Here is a 20,189-nt window from a genome sequence, read left to right as displayed (position 1 = left end):
TCTTAAGCAGGGGTTGCACCACAGCATGTTAAAAACTTTGGGGGACAACACCGGAAGACAGACTGCTGTTAATAATGGCCAGAACCGACTGCCCTATACTAGGGAAGACCTCTTTAAAAAAGTGAGGTGGGACAGTGTCACAGGGAGAACCTGATGGCTTAATCTGGCCAACCACATCTTCTAAAGCCTTCAGGTACACAGGTTCAAACAAATCAAACACAGCCAAGCATGGAACAGGGTCAGAGGAGTGAGTCGCAGGAGTAAAGATGAAACCCCTTGCAGTAGTTACCTTGTCAATGAAAAAGTGCAGGAAGCTATTGCACATTTCGGCGGATGCCTCTGCACCCAGGCTGGGCGGGGTTAAGAACAGTTTCAATGGTTTTAAATAACACATGCGGGTTGTGGCAATTAGAGTCGACAAGGTTAGCCAGGTATTCCGTTCTTGCCTCTTTAACAGTACTCTGGTAGCAGCGCCAACAGTCCATTAGGATTTGATAGAAAACCTGCAGCTTGTCCTTCTTCCACCTACGTTCAGCTTTCCGGCATTCCTGTCTAGCTGCGAGTTCTCGCATCAAGCCAGGGCTCAGGTTTGGCTTTGGGCTGCACAGTTTTTAATGGAGCCACAGAGTCCAGTATGATTCGGCAGGAGGAGTGAAGCCAAGAACTGAGCTCCTCCGTGTTTGCAGATGTTAAGCCCGAAGGGACACACAGCTGGTTAAAAGCAGACGAGAACTGACCAGCAGTGACGGGGTTAAAAAATCCGACGGCTCCGAGCAGGAGCGCAAGATTTAACTGCAGCGCGGGAGAAGGCAGCTTCAAACATCACAGGCTAATGATCAGAAAACACATTGTCACCGATTTCCAGGTTGGACACAGACAAACCATGAGAGAGGACAAGGTCTAATGTGTGTCCATGTTCGTGTGTGTGACCAGACACACACTGCACCAAATTAAAAGAGTCAATAAGGCTTAAAAAGTCCTTCACCAACGGCTTGTCAGGACAACACACATGAAAGTTAAAATCCCCGACAAGGAGGACACGATCATACTTAGGCATAATTTCAGCCAGCAGAACAGAGAAGTCATTTAAGAAGCCCTTATTGTATTTGGAGGGTCGGTAGATGACGGCACACAGCACAGGATCGGAGCGATCCACCTCAAATAAATGTGCCTCAAAACTGGAAGAGGAGGATGAGACCGCGCACTACTTATATTTAAAATCACTTTTATAAACAGTCGCCGTTCCCCCTCCACGGCCCGACGTCCGAGGGGAGTAAGAATAAGAACAGCCAGCCAGTAAAAGTTAAATCAGAGGGCTGCACTCACTGGCACCGATCGAGGTCTCTGTCACGCAGAGAAAATCCAGGCCGCAAGATTTGAAAAAAATCCTTCAGGATAAACGTTTTGTTAGCCAGTGATCTGGCGTTCACCAGGCCGATCCTGGCGGGCTACGGTTCGGCGGATCTGCGAGACCGTGGCAGCGTCTTCAGAAGACGGTGGTTCACCCCGAGCTGGGAAAGCCGAGGAGGGCAGGGGCGGCAGGGCTGGAGTCCCACAAACGTTCCGGTGACAGGTACCAGGCAGGCATCGATGGGAACCAGGAAACGCCGGGGCACAACGAAAGGGTGGATTAATCCAAGTCCTGCCGGGGAAATGATCGAAGATCCTGCCAGTCAGGCTTTAAGCTTCACCAGCGGACCGCCGCGTTTGCCGCGGCGACGGAGACGCTTTCGCCGAGGAGGTAGGGCCAAGGCCCGGTGTTCCAGTTTAACTGGATTCCGGTTTAACTGGTGGCGTTTGTTTACCTTTTCCGCCAGATGTTGTGGTTGCCCGGTTCGTAATTTTCACGTAACTTGTGTGTCTGAAGTCATACACCGGCGCCATGTTTGGCAGTTTGCTTGTTCTTCAAAAAAAACAAGTCAGTCCTAATGAATCTACTCCCCCCTTATGTGGAATATTCATAATCCACTATGCACAGGCCCAGGAGGTTAAGTTGCAGCCATCTCAAGCCTATACACTAAATCTACCTGAAATGTAGACAATTATTATTATTGTAAAAGCCTTGTCTTTACAACCGACTGTGCAAAACATTATTCCATTACATTGATTACGTTTTCCACAAAATTCTCTTTTATATGATAAGCAATTAATAACTTTTGAAGCGTTATTATTTGAAAACAAGCCAGATATCCTCAGAACTCGATCTAATTGTGCTGTATACATTTAAGGAAGTGACTCCATTGGTATAAAATTCAATACTATGTCTTAATGTAACAGAACTACTCCCATGATGACTTAATTCCTCCTCTAGATTAATCATCTTGATAGTGCAGCAAAAAAGTCACATATGATTGGCCTTTCTTATATCATTTTGAAAATATATCATCATATCTCCCATCCCTAATTCCAACAATTTCACAAATTGTGATCAGTTCACTGGTCATTGGGATTACTCAATCTGGAAACAGTGACATGTCTATTTTGGCCTCTGAGGACTATATATACAGTGGGGCAAAAAAGTATTTAGTCAGCCACCACTTGTGCAAGTTCTCCCATTTAAAAAGATGAGAGAGGCCTGTAATTTTTATCATAGGTATACCTCAACTATGAGAGACAGAATGAGAAAAGAAAATCCAGGAAATCACATTGTAGGATTTTTAATGAATTAATTGGTAAATTCCTCGGTAAAATAAGTATTTGGTCACCTACAAACAAGCAAGATTTCTGGCTCTCACAGACCTGTAACTTCTTCTTTAAGAGGCTCCTCTGTCCTCCACTCGTTACCTGTATTAATGGCACCTTTTGAACTCGTTATCAGTATAAAAGACACCTGTCCACAAGCTCAAACAGTCATACTCCAAACTCCACTATGGCCAAGACCAAAGAGCTGTCAAAGGAGACCAGAGACAAAATTGTAGACCTGCACCAGGCTGGGAAAACTGAATCTGCAATAGGTAAGCAGCTTGGTGTGAAGAAATCAACTGTGGGAGCAATCATTAGAAAATGGAAGACATACAAGACCACTGCTAATCTCCCTCGATCTGGGGCTCCACGCAAGATCTCACCCCGTGGGGTCAAAATGATCACAAGAACGGTGAGCAAAAATTCCAGAACCACACGGGGGGACCTAGGGAATGACCTGCAGAGAGCTGGGACCAAAGTAACAGAGGCTACCATCAGTAACACACTACGCCGCCAGGGACTTAAATCCTGCAGTTCCAGACGTGTCCCCCTGCTTAAGCCAGTACATGTCCAGGCCCGTCTGAAGTTTGCTAGAGGGCATTTGGATGATCCAGAAGAGGATTGGGAGAATGTCATATGGTCAGATGAAACCAAAATAGAACTTTTTGGTAAAAGCTCAACTCGTCGTGTTTGGAGGAGAAAGAATGCAGAGTTGCATCCAAAGAACACCATACCTACTGTGAAGCATGGGGGTGGAAACATCATGCTTTGGGGCTGTTTTTCTGCAAAGGGACCAGGACGACTGATCCGTGTAAAGGAAAGAATGAATGGGGCCATGTATCGTGAGATTTTGAGTGAAAACCTCCTTCCATCAGCAAGGGCACTGAAGATGAAGCGTGGCTGGGTCTTTCAGCATGACAATGATCCCAAACACACCGCCAGGGCAACGAAGGAGTGGCTTCGTAAGAAGCATTTCAAGGTCCTGGAGTGGCCTAGCCAGTCTCCAGATCTCAACCCCATAGAAAATCTTTGGAGGGAGTTGAAAGTCCGTGTTGCCCAGTGACAGCCCCAAAACATCACTGCTTTAGAGGAGATCTGCATGGAGGAATGGGCCAAAATACCAGCAACAGTGTGTGAAAACCTTGTGAAGACTTACAGAAAACGTTTGACCTCTGTCATTGCCAACAAAGGGTATATAACAAAGTATTGAGATGAACTTTTGTTATTGACCAAATATTTATTTTCCACAATAATTTGAAATAAATTCATTAAAAATCCTACAATGTGATTTTCTGGATTTTTTTTCTCATTCTGTCTCTCATAGTTGAGGTAAATTACAGGCCTCTCTCATCTTTTTAAATGGAGAACTTGCACTTACTTATGCCGTCATAACGGCGACGGCATAAGTAAAAGATTGTATTATGTGAAGTTTCTCTTGTATTACATGCTGTGAATGATGTTAGCCTAGCCCCTCAAAGCCCATCAATAAAAAATGTAAACAATACTTGCATTATTTATGGCATGTTTAACAGAGGAATGGCATTTTATAAAACTGCACGTCCAGGAACATTAACTTGGTATACATATGGCATAATTATTTGCATATTATTTGGCATAATTATTATTTGGCATAACTACTGGTGAGTCAGAACCTCTTTCTATCGTTGTGGCATAGGCCGCTTTTCTACTGGTGTATTACGGTACAATCACTTTGACTCCTTTCCTGGTTGGTACATGTTGCTTTGAAATTTTGTAGGTGAAGGCCCCTGAACTTTTGGGCCTAACTATGCCAGTAAGCTTGTTCCGTAAGTGTTTGACTGTTTTTTATACAGCATTGCATTACATGATACAAGTGTTTGTCTACCGCTTTAATGTCAAACCTGCTCCACCAGTTGAAAGTCTGCTCAAAGATTGTAGGTCAATCCTGCGAGAAACGAATCAACCTACCACAACAACATCATCTCTGACCCCAACCCGTGTCCTGAAAAGTGAATATGAATTCTTGCCATCTAATCAGAGGGGTCAAATTATTTAATACATTTAGAATGAAGCACTCCTTTCGGCATCAGTTAATCCTTACATTAAATACAGAGTTAAATCCCAGGTCAAATGTACAATAGGGATCTTGAACGTGTTGTCTTCAGTGATTGTAATGTGATGTTAAATGTCTGTTTCCTTGTATCCTGTCTTACTATTTTCCTTGTTTGATGTTGTAAATGGAGCTGCTGCGATGCAAGTACAGCCTGTTGTAGTAAGTTTTAAAAATGCATGGTCATCATGCCTGTATGAGACAATGGGTCCTTTATTTCAAACATCAGACAAACTAGGAGATTTGAATGTGGACTCTTAAACATCAGACATGTCATGTAAAACTGTTTTAATATTTTCTAATACAGATAATCAAGATTGATTTAATTTTTCTCACAGCCAATTTTATTTATTTTAGTGTTCCACTGTCTTTGGCTGTACTCTGAATTATGTTAATATCTACGTGGAGGTCAATAATATTAGCCTTAGCACCACAACATTTATGTTTTCCTTTATCAGAATAGTATTCATTAACTTTTGAAGTGTTATTATTGGACTAAAAGCCAATAGGCCAAATTTCCTTAACTGAAAGTCATTAAATTAAGGAAGTGATTCCAGCGGTATAAATGAAATAAATACCATGTCTTAATACAACAGAGCACTCTTATGATGACTTAATTCCTCCGTGGAATTATTCATCTTGATAGAACTGCATGCTTACAGCGAATGACATATGACTGCGATACGATGCAAGAGCAATTTCAGACTTGATCTGATAATAAAGTATTATCATGTCGTATTGTAATCCAGCCATGGCAGAGGGGTTCCTCAGGGCCCCCACCACAACAGTAGAAAGTGCAATTTATGTTGTCTTCAATACTTTAACAGCCTGTTGCAGTCATTCATGTTGTTGCTCAACAGTTTTAAAAGTGCAGGGTCATCATGCCTGTATCTAACAATGGCTCCTTTATTTCCTCCTCCAAGGTTTTTCACATACTTACAGAAACTGTTGTTGACTTTTCTGAAATACTTTGGAAGAGTGGAGTGCTGAACTGTGTGATTCAACTTTTGGGAAGCGGAATACTTCAGGGAATAGGGAGGAGGCTGCAGAGCTCCAACGGATTTGGGGGGGAGTGACTCCAGAGGGAGGGGTGGCGTTGGTTTGGGGTTATTAAAGCAAACCACCGCCTCCACCCCCCCTTACGTTTGAGCAACTTACCCTGCATATCCCTGTCCGTTCTCTCTGCATACGGCCTGCAGTCAGTTGGACTGGAAGTTCCTCTGGTGCACTCTGCTCAACTTGCACCGCTGCAAAGCTCCGTCTCCTTCGTGCAGACATGGCACCCTCACCTGTGCTCCAAATGCTCGCGGTTGTCATCGCATCAGCGCTCGTGCAAAGTGCGACATCGGCCACTGTCGATGGACCGTGAGTACAATGTTGTTGTTTTTCGTAAACTGTCGTACCTCGTGTTTTTGTTTGCAAAACTTTGCTTCGTGCGTCACGTCACGCGAGTAAGTGAAACGCGCAGTGTTTGACGGTTGAGATGAAGTTGGCTGAAAATGAAATGGAATATGTTGAACGTTTGGCATCACTAAATGTCTTCCACTTTCCACTATCGTGTCATGGAGAGGCAAAAAGTCTAGCAGTTGGCCTGAGGATACTGTTATGTAATCTGTAGTGGCGTGTGTGTGTGTGTGTGTGTGTGTGTGTGTGTGTGTGTGTGTGTGTGTGTGTGTGTGTGTGTGTGTGTGTGTGTGTGTGTGTGTGTGTGTGTGTGTGTGTGTGTGTGTGTGTGTGTGTGTGTGTGTGTGTGGTACCCCCATCTGCTACCAATAACCACCATTTGAATTATAAACTGCCCACAGGTGGTGTAATGTACTTAAGTAGATGTACTCAAGTACTGTACCTAAATACAATTTTGAGGTAATTTACTTGAGTATATTCATTTAATGCTACTTCTACTCCACTACATGTATTTAATATCTTTATTTCCTTTGTAGATTTGAATTATTGATGTGAAATCTAATCAACCCTTGAATAAGACTTTACTTACACCACGAGTAAATTCAAAATCTACCTTATTACAAGTTCTAAATACTTTTTCCATCTCTGGCTTCCCCTGTTTGCTACGATACTGAACAGTGATAAAGTATTATTTGATTAATCTATAGCGACCATCAGTTTAAAGGAAACAGTTTGTGCTGTCTTAGCCTGAAATCCAACATATGTCTTGGTTTTTCCTAAATCAAGATCCTAGCTCTTATTTCCACAGACACATTCTGCATATTGATCGAGTTCTGACCTTTGTTTCACAGCCCTGTGTGTTATCTGCTATGGTCATCCTGACTCACATGCCTTTCATAGCCTAGTATCAGATTCTAATGACTTTTCATCATCATGCAACTTTTGCTCAGGCTGAGATGACATCAATATTCTCTGCAGCACCACCAAAACTCAATTAAATGTGTCCTTTATTTTCTCATTGGCGGCAGTGCAGGCCCTTGTATGCCAACCAGCCTCAAACACAGCATATTCAGAGTGTTGTTTAGGCATATCATTTCACGCAATTTACAATAACATCACATTTCAAACACCAATTTGCTAATGTCTTTTTCAGTGTTGAAAGAGGAACTCAATACCAGAATTACATGTAAAACTCCAGTACAGATTCTAATCAAAATGCACGTAAACTGCCACTGATTTGTTGTATTTGAACTCATGCAGTGGAGTGTAAAAAAAGTATTTCTATCTACTTTTAAATCCACTTTGATACTTGCTAACACTGGTATTTTTTGCCTTTTTACCATTTGATAAAGCAAATGTGCCAGTGTGTCAATCCAATATAACTATTTTTAATTATATAAAATATATTAAAGACTTCATTAGATTCAAAAATGTCTTTCGAAAGACTTTCCTTTCCAATACAGTTAGCAGCACAAATGACAAGGTTGCAGCCAGGAAGAAAATCTTATACGAATTGAACATAAAATCAAAGAGCAATTAAAGACCAATAAGAAATCAAAATACATTCAAAGCATCTAAAGCCAACTGAGCCTAATCATAATAATAATAATAATAATAATACTCAGTTATTTTAGAATCACTTCGCTTCCAGTTAGACCAGGTTCTTAAGGTTCAGAGGATTTTGCAACAGATTCTGAACTGCAGAAGAGGCGTACTTAGATGGCATATTTCCACTTCAGTATGGAATTTATGCTAGTAGAAATAAGTCCTAGGAGCAAAACAATAACACGTTTTTTTATTGCAGGGTATTGTTCTAATGATAAACATCCTTATAAAGTACATGCCTTAAGTTAAGTCTACAACTTTCTGGCTTAATCAGTGAAAAAATGTGTGGCATTTAAGTAGTTGTGAAAAAACACTCCTGGACAACTTCAATATTAATGCTAATGTCAGGATATAAAAGTCAATGAGGCTATCAATTTAGCAAACTAGCTAGATACTCTCTTAGTGCACTGCCATGTATTGCAGTGTGAACACCTGCACAGCGTGTGACTGTGCAGTGTTGTCTCAAATCGCACAGGGCTGCTATGCCTTAACCGGACGTCATGATAGCCCCTGTCAGCTAGCTAGCTAGCAACGTAATCTTTCGCGGTAGCAAATAATTACACATTTCTCAATACAATAAACAGTAGCTGCTTTTATCACCAGTATAGTGGTTAGCCTATCAAATGTATAAAAAGAGCCACATCTATGACTTTAATTTAAATAGTGCTGTGTTGACTGGAGCAGTCGCAATTGGGACTTGAAGCACCTTACTGTTACGTAGCCAAGATGGCGATTATAGAGTGTGATAAGTGTTCCTAAGTCAATGTTTTTGACGGGTATCAGTGCTCCTTTGGGAACTCATAGCGCACACAGGTTAGGGTTTTCTAGTGTTAAGCTCCACCTCATGGATTTCATTTATTTAATAGGTGATGTCAATAACAGCTAATTCATTCCTTTTGCTCAGCCTCAGTGGGTATTAGAGCAATTCCATGATTCCAATAGCTCATATAGCAACATTTATTGCAATAACAAAATGCATAAGAATGAGTACAAACACCCCTGCATTTTTTTTCCTGATGTGTATCACACCATGTCCTTTTTTAAAACTAATGTAATGTGCTTTTTCTGGCTGCAGTATTTTCGCAGTGACTGTGAGCTCCCAGGTGAGAGGAGGGAAACAGGAGACCCTTTGTGCTCAGATCCACGGCCCAATGAAGCCAGTCAATTTGACCATCACCCTCGAAATGGGCCCCGGCAAAACCACCATCCTCGAGCAGGCTGTTGACAAGGACTTCTATCGCTGCTTAAACTTCCAGGTCTGACTTAGCATGTGTATACCCACATCTTGGCAATTTGCAAAGTGGCGTCTCAAATTTCAGTTAAAACAAATATAGTTTGTATCTGCTCTTAGGTATTTGCTTCTGCATGTTCAATGCCAAAGTAGAGTAGTGAAGATCGGGAGTTGTTGTTAGTGGTTAGATTCATTCAGGAAGTTTCCAGACATGGTCCTCCCCCCCCCATTAAACTAATGTCAGAAAAACTGGAATTATGTCCCTAATCACCCAGCAGGCTCCATCACTTAGGCTTTCAACGCCAACTGTTCTCTCTGAATTACTGATCTGGTTTCTGTAACACCACTGCTTGCTGTTATGCAACCTATGGGCCTTGCTCCATATTGATGGAAATGACCCACAGACCCCAATCAGCTCTATGACAATAGCACTTAGTTTCACTTCGTTCACCAGTGTTCCACCCTGCTTCAGGCGTAGTCTGGCATTTGTATTTCTGCAACCAAACAACGGCTCTAAAGGCGCACTACGCACCTGCATTCCTCTGGAATACAACCCCTACCCTCAGTCTCATAACATATAATTAGCATTAAAAAAAAAATGCCCATTACACATTTTGAAAGTGGTCCCTGTTATATAATCACAGTTCCATTGCCAAGTAAAAACATATTCTACACAAATATGACAACATTTAAAGATTCACCGTGTAGTGGTAAAGGTCTTTATTGCATTAATTGTATTCCAAGCATTTCTTGTATGCAATTATAGTTACAATCTACACAGAACTACATTGAAAAGACCCCCGTTCTACCTTACATGATCACCTATTTTGATTTGTCAGGGTTTCCTTTCCTATAGAGTGTTACATAAGTTTTTGTGAATGTAAATGGTCTGCAACGGCCTCCAGAAGGAGTTTCTCTCTCACCCAGCACTGTAACACAACACATTATGTTTTATTGCTTAATCTTAATTCGACTTTTAATCTTTACTTATTTATTTTTATTATTTTTGACATATTTAAATTGTTGAACTATCACAACAGAGCCAGCCAGCTAACCAGTCAGAGCACGCTGGGCTCTGGTTTCAGACAGAGGGGGAAAAGAGGTGCAGCAGCACAGACAGTATGAGAATGATTATGATCGTTTTCTGTTTGCCCTGATTGGTAAACTGGCTGGCTCTATTTTAATTGGGCAACTGCTTAGAGATTACTGCTAGAAAACAGAAGGGTTACAAAGTGATGTCACAGAAGTAAATAACGCTGTGTGTGTGTGTGTGTGTGTGTGTGTGTGTGTGTGTGTATGTGTGTGTGTGTGTGTGTGTGTGTGTGTGTGTGTGAGAGTGTGAGTGTGAGTGTGAGTGTGAGTGTGAGTGTGAGTGTGAGTGTGAGTGTGAGTGTGAGTGTGAGTGTGAGTGTGAGTGTGAGTGTGAAGGGAACTACTGTATAGGGATTTTAGCCTTTGCAGACCATTTACCTGCACCACAGCGTATACAACACACTACAGGAAAGGGAAACCCCAAAAAGTCAAATATCCTCTGAAAGTTGTGTTTTCTGCTATTACAGGTCCCCACAGTACATAGCAGAACTGTGGCATCCATTAATGTCAATCTTAATGGTGAGGGTGTCTCTGTGAACAAGAAAACCAAAATCCTCATTGAGCGTCCTGCTTTCATCCACATCATCCAGACTGATAAACCCATCTATAAACCCGGACAGACTGGTTTGTATTAAATGTGGTGGTACTTCATTTTTAGGGTTTCCTGCTGTGTGCTAAAATGACTGCTCTGCTGCAGTCTCACTGTTCATACAGCCCACATTCTCCCCTCTGCAATGCTTACCAATTCAGCCTCACTTGCACAATTTTGGACTAAATTACAATATCTACATAATGCTGAGCCACTACTTGATAACTTCAGGAATTATGACTATATTCCGCACACAGAAGGATGGTGGTTGAGTTCTTGGTGGAGGTTTTAAGCAAAAAAATATAACAAAAAAGCCCAAATGAGGACAACAAAACGAGGACACTAAAAAGTGATGCACACAGTAGATTGCATGTTTCGTGAAATGGTGAAGATGTCTCTTCATTTGCATCCGCCTTTACCGTAAAATCATCTCTCATTAGACCCTGCACTCCCTGGCTCTAGAGGAGCTTTAATAAAATGACTAGTTCACAGTGATGTCATCAGATATTTTGTCTTGTGCTTGGGGATTTTTCATGAAAGCCAGCATTACATATAGGGGGTTTCCAGGCTAGCAGGGTATCACTAAAGACATGCTATAGAGTAGCATTACTATAAATACAGTATCCAGTGTTTTGGACCTTTTGTCCCTTCCTACTTCAGAGATTCTGCTGATTACATTTTGACACCTTTTTCTTTTTTAAATGAGTCCCCCAAGTTTAAAAAGAGGCAGTGCCCTTTATTAAGACAGTGTTTGTCATAAACCCTTGACTGTGGCTGACTAGCATTTCACCGGTTATGGTGTAAAGCAATGGGAAAACTTCAGAAATAGGATTTTTGCTTAGTCTGCTATCACTACAAACTTAGCGTACTTTATCTTAATTTTGTCTTTAAGAAAAGTGCCTTTGTACCATATAAGTTATCCATCAGATGTCCCTCTTCATCCCACTGGCTTTACTGAAGGAATGTATTTAATTGAATCTGTGTTGGCCTTACTGATGGTATGTATTGCTGTTTGTGTGTTTATATGTAGAGAATAAGTTGACAGTGTTGTTTTCTGTTTCCTGCTTCTTATTTGCAGTCCAGTTCCGCATCGTCTCGATGGATTCTGATTTCATCCCTGTGGCCCGACTGGTATGTGTATTTATTTGTTATCGCCATTCAAAATAATTCTATATTGCATGATATATTTAGTTATTCAAACCAGGGAACTTCACCATCTGGTGTGATTTCTACCAAGCAGTCAGTGAATCTGAGGAGCGAGGTCTATTTTGGTTCAGGAGAGTGGGAGGTGAAAGGAGGGCTGTTTGTTGATTTAGAAGACAGCGTGGGCGTGAATCTCCGTGTGGAGTAGTGTGATAAATATGCCGTCAGAGTTCATTTGGCACACACTGCATCTGACCCAACATCTGAATCAATACACGCTTGCGGCATTTTCCGTTTGTGTTGAGAGGATAAAAACAAAACTGTGTGTCGCCAAAATAAAATAAATTCAAATGTATCATATCATGAGGGTAGGAAGCTTAAAGTAGACCATTTAGCTGTACTATTGTAGACTATTTAAAATGTCTCATAGTAAACAATACTATTTTTGATATATCAAAGGCGGCCTATTATGCTGATTTTAATATTTGTATTTTTTGAATCTACTGTGACAATAAAAGCTCTTTATTTTTCTCATATTACCTGTGCTGCAGCACCTCTTTTCACCCTCTGTCTGAAACCAGAGCCCAGTCTGCTCTGATTGGTTAGCTGGCCGACTCTTTTGTGATTGGTCAAGCACTTAGAGCCTATCACATACAATGTTTTTGAACACTAGCCAATACTAGCGTGAGGGGAACATAGTGATGCAGTGATGTCATTTTCTGGAAGTAAACAAAGGACTCTAATAAAGGCGTTTCAGGCAGGACAGGGATGTTGGAGAGAAACTCCCTCTGAAGGAGACTTTAGGATTTAAGCCTTTGCAGGAACCTGCAAAGAAACTTATAGAACATACTACAGCAGTGGTTTGAAGGGGGGGGGAGTTGTTAACAAACATTGGTTGCTCTTTGTTATATATATTTATTTATATATATATATATATATATATATATATAAAGATTTCTTATTTATTATTGCTACATAAAAGTTATCTTGCACATTTTATCGAACCAAATACATTTCTAACTTGCAATATCATTATTTTTGCTCTCTTCACAAAACCTGAAATACTCAAGTAAGTACAAGTATCTCAAAATTACAAGTACAGTACTTTAGTAAATGTACTTAGTTACTTAATGCAGGTATGTTATGTGTGCTAGCAGCCCAGAATCCACAATATATATATATTAAATAAAGACATTTGAATTCTGTTTCCAATTTGTGTAGTTTTTGCCTAAAAAAAACAAAGAAATAAAAACACCATTAATTTCACAGTTGCTCAGGATCATGCTCTATCCATAATAACATACACAATTATAGTTGGATCTTTGTGTGTTGTTATTATTAGCAGAGAAAATGTAATGTTTGTACAACTACATACAATTAATCCTACCGATCTAGGTCGGAACCGGGTTCGGGGTGGCTCGAAAATATTTACATTACCCAAGGGGGACCTGTCTGAAAAAGTTTAGGAACCACTGCACTACAGGAAAGGGAAAACCCCAAATAGCATAACAGGACCTCTCTTTTAAAAAAATGTTTAATACCAAATGCAAGGTAAAGTTATCCCAGTGTGTTTTTAGTGCCATTCAAGAGGATTTTGCTGATTAATGGGATTGCAATTGCAATGATTTTCACCATACTAATTGTGCCATTAAATCATCCCATACCTAGCCCACTTTAATACTATATGTGTAATACTGTCTGACCTAGTATATACATCTCTAAACTACAACATATTTTAAAAAATATGTATTATTTGTGTATATATAAAATTATGGAACAAATGTGTTCAAATCAAATGTTTAAAGTCAGAAATGTATTTGTTTTTCATTATAATACTGACGAGTTCCCCTGCTGAAAAGGATCATCTTTCTTTTTTAACTGTCTGAAACAGCATCTAAAACTATTTAGCTGCTGCTTCCAACACTATCACATATGTATATATAATTTAAATAATAAAGTGAAAGATTTTCTGTATTTTGCTGTTTTGTTTCTCTTCCAACAGGTAAATCTGGCCAATGACCTAGTACTCCTGTTTGTGGATTGTTAATGTTTGCTATTGAAAAAGCTAATAATTAATATTCTGTGAATTAGCTTTACAGTTGTATTCTTCGTGCATATACTGTACAAATGTGCAGCTGAACATTTTCTTTTCTTTTTCAGTACAAAGTGGTGGAGCTCCAGGTAAGATTGGCAAAAAGTTATAGCATGAGCAACTGGCTCTGGTGCTTGCTGTACAAGACCCATATACACATTGCGTGCTAATTATATAATTCTATGCACATAGAGAATAAATGCAGTATTATTTTATTCTGAAAACATGTTAAAGGCCCTATCGGCAGGATTTAAAAACATTTTGAGGGCTTTGATTATTATGACCCCTAGTTGTAGTACCAAATATACAATTGAACAAACAAACAATGACATGAACTGAAAGAAGTACACTCCCTTTCTAGCAGAACACAAGTCTGTATGCAAACTTCCATTGGAATGATTTTAAAGCTGTAACAATGAAAGAAAAAAAGTCCATTAGGATTTCTGTTGCTTTATTATGATGGATAGAAAAACATCCTTGTGAGTGTAGATACTGTGAAAACCCCATCAGTCCACAGTACATTTGGGGGTCTAAACTCAACCTCAAACATGTCTCTGTGTTCATTTAGGATCCCAATTCAAATCGCATTGCTCAGTGGTTGGATAGGAACATTGTTAGCGGCATCCTTGATCTTTCCCACCCCATGATTCCTGAGGCGGTAAAAGGAAGCTACGTGATCACTGCCACAACAGAACAAGGAGAGCAAATATCCCACAGCTTCGACATCAAGGAATACGGTCTGCTGCAGTTATTACCAAAATGATATGTTTGACCTATGTCCATTTTCAGCAGTAAGATTTTTAAATCCTTTTCTTTCCTTCAGTTTTGCCAAAATATGAGGTAAAGGTTGAACTACCCAATGTGATTTCCATCCTGGACAAGAGGGCAACATTAAAGATTTGTGGAAAGTGAGTGTCCCACATAAAAAGACCCGACTGGTCGGCAATGGCAATGAAGATTAGCATAGTGGGGATTTATCCAAAAATGTAATTGTCCTGTTATTTTGGTATTAGGAAAATGCAAACAGTAATGATACTGTCACTATTGTGCACATTTCTTATGCAAGAGTATAAAATTGCTTAAGGGAATGGTGTCCGAGTGTGCGTTTCACACAGAAAACTGTGCACTGGTATCTGAAGGACATATGAATATTGTTCTGAAGGCCAACAACCCAATAGTCTAAATTGGATGGAAATACCATTTGTCCAATTGGTTCAAAAATACACATTCTCAAAGAACAAACAATAGCGTATAGCTATTACTATACAAAATAGCATCAGACCTTAGTTGTCAAGTTCTTTGGAGTATTCAAGGCTTTTTTCATTGTTTGCCTGAACTTGAGAGGCTTGAGGGCAACAGAGGATACATACTGTTTGGTCATGTTTCAAGTAGAAAACCTTAAAAACAATGGGAAGACAAATGAAACATGTTGGATAATAGAAAATACCTTACAAACAAACTGAGCGTAAACAACTCAGCCATCTAAATCAAATTTGATTTAGTATCTTTTATTTGACTGTTTATTTATACTGTAGCAAAGGTATGACCTGCTGTACTCTGCCTCTGATTGGCTAGTACATGTTGTGTTCGTCTATTGAGTTGGCTAAGATTTGGAATGCAGTTTGAGATTTATTAGAGGTCGGATAAAAAATATCAGAGGCAGTGTTCAGACATTCATGTCTTAATCGTGGATGGAAGGAAAGTAAAAAGCATTTATTTTTGGAGCATTGGCCTTTTTTTTTTTTAGTTTAGTACGATTCTTAAGAAATAAGAGCTTTCATACCTTAATGAACACTAACGTATGGGGCGTATAGCACTACAATAAATGTCCATTTATCCATTCCTGAACAGCGTTTCTCACTCATTGTGCTCTCTCCTGCAGATACACCTATGGGAAACCTGTTGTCGGTTCAGTCAAGGCAGTGTTTTGCAAAATTGCTCCCCATTTATACTGGTATTCAGGTCTAATAGCAAAAGATATCTGCAAGACGTATGAGATGACAGTGAGTTCTCCAGATTTAAAAAAGTCATGCCGTAATTACGAAGTTTTCTCTCTTTTTAATTCTATGTTTTTGTTTGAAATGGACTTGTGCTATTATCTTCTAGACTGACAAAGGTGGCTGTGCTACACAAACTGTTAACTTGGCAGCGTTTTCCCTTCACAAGACCATATCCGATTGCAGCTTTGAGTTGAATGCAGAATTGGAGGAGTTCGGCACAGGTAGCTTGACTGTTTACACAAGAAGATTGACTGTTCCTTGAGTAATCACTATTATTTCCTGATCAGCTGTGATCTGTATGTTTTCTACCATTTAGGAGTCATTCTTAAAGGCACTGGGCGCACCAGCTTCAGCGGTATTGTCAGAACTGTCAACTTCGAAGACGTACCTGAAGCATACAAGCCTGGCATCTTGTTCGAGGGAAAGGTATTTACTCTCAAGAATGACCAATGGGAGCTACCGTATAACCTGCCGTATCCACACCAGATAATAACAAATTCTGCATATCCATGCTAGTGGATAGTTAGCAATACCACAGTTGGGGAAAATTAGCGACTAACAGTCTGGAGGGTTACTTGTATTCTGTTACAGTGAGCTGTAACCTAATCTGACTATAAAAATATATAAAGGTAATGTAACCTGATTTGCTACTTTTGGATAACCTCAAAATGACTAATGAAGGTAAAATGTGTTTCACTTATGTAACACAACAGAACAATGTAACCTTAGAAAAAATAAGGAAACCAAGATGTTTGAAAAATGTGTCCTCTGCTCAGATCTTATTTATTGAAAACCTTCCAGAAATAAAATCTGAGCTGAAAGAAAATGCTCCGTTGTAGTTTAATACATACAGTTAAGCTCACACGCAGTATTTTATGAACATATAGGTTCACCTTCTGAATTAAGAGTACGCCATTATCACTATTGTTCATAGGCTAGTTTATTCTGCATAAATATTTAGTATATGAATATTTCTATCACATAGAGCCAGAGGGAATAAACCCTTTAGGCTTTAAACCCTTAAATGACCAGAATCGCAGAGTTTACAATTGTAATAGTACCTGAAAGTGTCACTTTGTTGAACGAATGAAGAACTTTTAGCTTCTGCTTTCTCACTTGTTTACAGGTCAAAGTGATCGGTCCAGACAACAAAGCGGTCCCCAATGAGGCTGTGTATGTGTTTGTTGGCAACTCTCATGCACCAGAAGTAACGCTGATTACAGACGCAAATGGCAAGGCTTCATTTTCTTTTGACACCGCCCTCTGGACGGACAATGTGAATCTAGAGGTTGGTTACTGCTTGTCACAGAACCTTTTCTTTTTTCAGAAGAATCAATTCAGTTCAAGAGTTTCCTATTTATAACCATTTCAGTATGGATCAATTATACAATCCATATCTAGTTAAAGAAACTTTTCACCCTATTGATCATATTGGAGGTGAACAAGATGGGTGCAGATTTTTTTTTTTTTAGATCATTCAGGTTCGTATATAGAGTGGTGCAGTGATGAGGCCTAAAACCCTGAAAAGAATTTGTAATTTACCACTTTCGGTTATATCGTCTCAAGTTTTTTCCAACGTGTTTGTGGTTAGAAGCCTGAAAAAAAGGTTTGTGTTTAACACAAGCTTACGAGATTTTCACATTTGGTTCTATGATATAAAATATGTCAGTAAATACCCCACTGCTGTATGTCCAAAGATTCTATGTGGCAATAAAATAGTGGTCGCTGCCATCGTTTAGTTTGTGTATAGCTTTTGACTTCCTCTGATTGTGTTAACTGTTCAAAAATCTTTTTGTGGTGTTAATATATGTCGAGATTATCCTGTGGAACACAACTTGTGTTGGCCACAAAGCTTATTTTCTGCATTATACGGAAATCTAATATGGAAATCCTGTTGCTTTTCGACGAGGGAACCCATAAGATGCTAACTTTCAGGTCTGCCTACAAAAATGTGTCATCAACACAGCACTCTATAAGTGAAGGCAGTTCTGTTAAAACCTGAGCTGTGATTGTTTGGTCAACAGGCTCGATCCAGAAAGACGGAAGTGAATGAGCCATATGTGGCAGATGTGCGCAAACCAGAGTACAGGACTGCATACCACAACGTCGCAGCATTTTACTCTAAGAGCAGTAGTTTCCTGAAACTCATGCAAGTGAACGGGAGGCTGGCCTGTGACATAGACACGACTGTGCGAGCTCAGTACATCATCCAGGGGACGGAGCTAAAGAGCGATCAGGATATCCTCGAATTCTTTTACCTGGTAAGACTCATGTGATAGGTTATGCGGTAACTATTAGCTATAACCAATTTTGAAGCACACTAACAGACAGGGGAAATCAGTTGAAAAATGTTATGGGTTTGGGGTTTTTCGTCTGTCTAATTTCTGACTGAACTTGAAAGACTGTAGGATGCATTGCACGACTATATTTATTATAATTATATTATAATTATCTTTAAAAAAAAAACGTTATACATATATACCATATTTAATTGTATAACATTATATATTTTTTATCCATAATTGTTTTTTGCTAATATATGTTTATATTGACTTTTAGATTTTATTTTGACTTTTTTCTTACAGTTAGTTATATCATTAGTGCAACATTCTTTGTGAGTCTTATAGACACATTTAATTGATCTGCCTGCGTCATGTTTCTTTGTAGGTGATCTCCAGGGGTGGAATTGTTCAGCATGGCAGTCTCCCAGTTGCTGTTAAAGCGGGAATTGGTAATAACAAATGTTACTTAAACTGAGACAGGCATCTAAATGGATCAGTCTGGTCATTGTTGTATTTAAATTATTGTCAGCAGATAACAATCACAAGTAGCCATGCCCTAATGCAGGGCTATTCAAGTTCATTAGCAAGTGGGCCAAATAGGAAAATCACAAGGGGGTTTGTGGGCCACACAATACTTTGTCAAGGAATCACTACAAATAACTCTTACTTACAGTAGTGTTAATAGATACTAATACATTAAATTAACTACTACAACACGTGCATCCCTTTTTTTCACTTTAATTGTATCACCATAATTCAGTCTAATAATAAATCATCCGCAGTGGTTTTATGTCAAATGCAAACATCAACAGACAATAAACAACCTTTTGTTAATAAATTAATAATCAACAACATCTCTGTGAAAGAAATTATTTATTTTACAACGAAAATCCTTTCTAATAAGAAATAATTATAATAAAAACTCGATTCAAGTGACAGCGCTGATGAGCTTTATTTTGAAATACAGCGACTTATCAGTGCATTCAACGTAGGAGAAATAGGCCTACTAATAACTTCTATATAACAAGGTGAACAAGTCAATAAAATAATAATAATAACAATTAGTGGGAGCCCTGAGCTTGTTTCTCTGCAACGAGCCGGTCCCATCTTGGGGTGATGGGAGACAATGACACCGGAAGTGTGTTCCGTACATCCAGTCTGCTGCGTAGTCTTGTTTTCGTTGCCGTCACTGCAGAAAATCCCTCTTCACAAAGATAGGAGGTTGGGAATGGAAGCAGGGTTTTCAATGCCTTTTGGGCTATCTCTGGATATTCTGCCTTGACTTTAATCCAGAACTCCGGCACAGTTGTGGTCTGAAACGTACTTTTAAGGCCACCGTCATTTGCAATGTCCAGCAGTTGATCTTCTTCTCGCACGGACAGGCTCGATTCACCAGGTTTGTTCACAAATGGGTCGCGGATCCATTCTTTCGCAGTCCGTGGGTCTTTTGTGGTCGGGAAGTACCGCTCAAACTCTTTCAAAAGCAAAGACGGGTGATCGTGCACCAGCTGGGAGAATGATGGATCAGGCTCAGTCTCTTCCAAAATCCCCGACAATGTTTGAAACATGTCAAATATCCCTCGCCGTCCCCACAAATCCAGTTTGCCTTTGAATGCAGCTACTTCATCTGCCAACTTGAAGACAGTTGTCATTTTCCCCTGAAGTGACAGATTAAGTTCATTGAGCAGGTTGAATATGTCGCACAAATAAGTGAGTTTTGTGACCCATTCCTTGTCACTGATATGTGCTGCCAGTGGTGACTTTTTTTCTGAAAAAAACCTCTGCTCTCGTAATTCAAACACTCTTGCCAATGATCTGCCTTTAGATAGCCACCTTACTTCAGTGTGTAAGAGAAGGCGTTTGTACTCCGCGTCCATCTCCTCACAAAGTTGCTCAAACAGACGCGAGTTAAGGGCATGCGCTTTGATGTGGTTAATCATTTTAATGACATCATTCAACACACTGTTGAGTTCAGGTGAC

The 20,189-nt window shown here is 39.8% G+C and overlaps 1 protein-coding gene across 2 annotated transcripts in view; it reads left to right on the top strand.

The window, feature by feature from the left end:
* Positions 1 to 5,919: 5,919 nt before the first annotated feature.
* LOC134880716 (alpha-2-macroglobulin) overlaps positions 5,920 to 20,189 on the top strand; it is a 38,732-nt gene continuing 24,462 nt past the window's right edge. For both annotated transcript variants that reach the window (XM_063907749.1, XM_063907750.1), the window contains exons 1-13: positions 5,920 to 6,136; positions 8,856 to 9,036; positions 10,571 to 10,727; positions 11,771 to 11,823; positions 13,996 to 14,016; positions 14,496 to 14,664; positions 14,751 to 14,835; positions 15,810 to 15,930; positions 16,034 to 16,148; positions 16,244 to 16,353; positions 17,054 to 17,215; positions 17,952 to 18,188; positions 18,595 to 18,658. In XM_063907749.1, coding sequence (XP_063763819.1) covers positions 6,048 to 6,136; positions 8,856 to 9,036; positions 10,571 to 10,727; positions 11,771 to 11,823; positions 13,996 to 14,016; positions 14,496 to 14,664; positions 14,751 to 14,835; positions 15,810 to 15,930; positions 16,034 to 16,148; positions 16,244 to 16,353; positions 17,054 to 17,215; positions 17,952 to 18,188; positions 18,595 to 18,658 — 1,564 coding nt within the window. In that variant the 5' untranslated portion in view covers positions 5,920 to 6,047. The remainder of the gene's footprint in view (positions 6,137 to 8,855; positions 9,037 to 10,570; positions 10,728 to 11,770; positions 11,824 to 13,995; positions 14,017 to 14,495; positions 14,665 to 14,750; positions 14,836 to 15,809; positions 15,931 to 16,033; positions 16,149 to 16,243; positions 16,354 to 17,053; positions 17,216 to 17,951; positions 18,189 to 18,594; positions 18,659 to 20,189) is intronic.

This window comes from Eleginops maclovinus, chromosome 18, assembly GCF_036324505.1.
Source record: "Eleginops maclovinus isolate JMC-PN-2008 ecotype Puerto Natales chromosome 18, JC_Emac_rtc_rv5, whole genome shotgun sequence".
NCBI classification, from domain to species: domain Eukaryota; kingdom Metazoa; phylum Chordata; class Actinopteri; order Perciformes; family Eleginopidae; genus Eleginops; species Eleginops maclovinus.
Note: the sequence above shows the minus strand (reverse complement) of the source record. Positions and strands in the feature narration are given on the sequence as shown.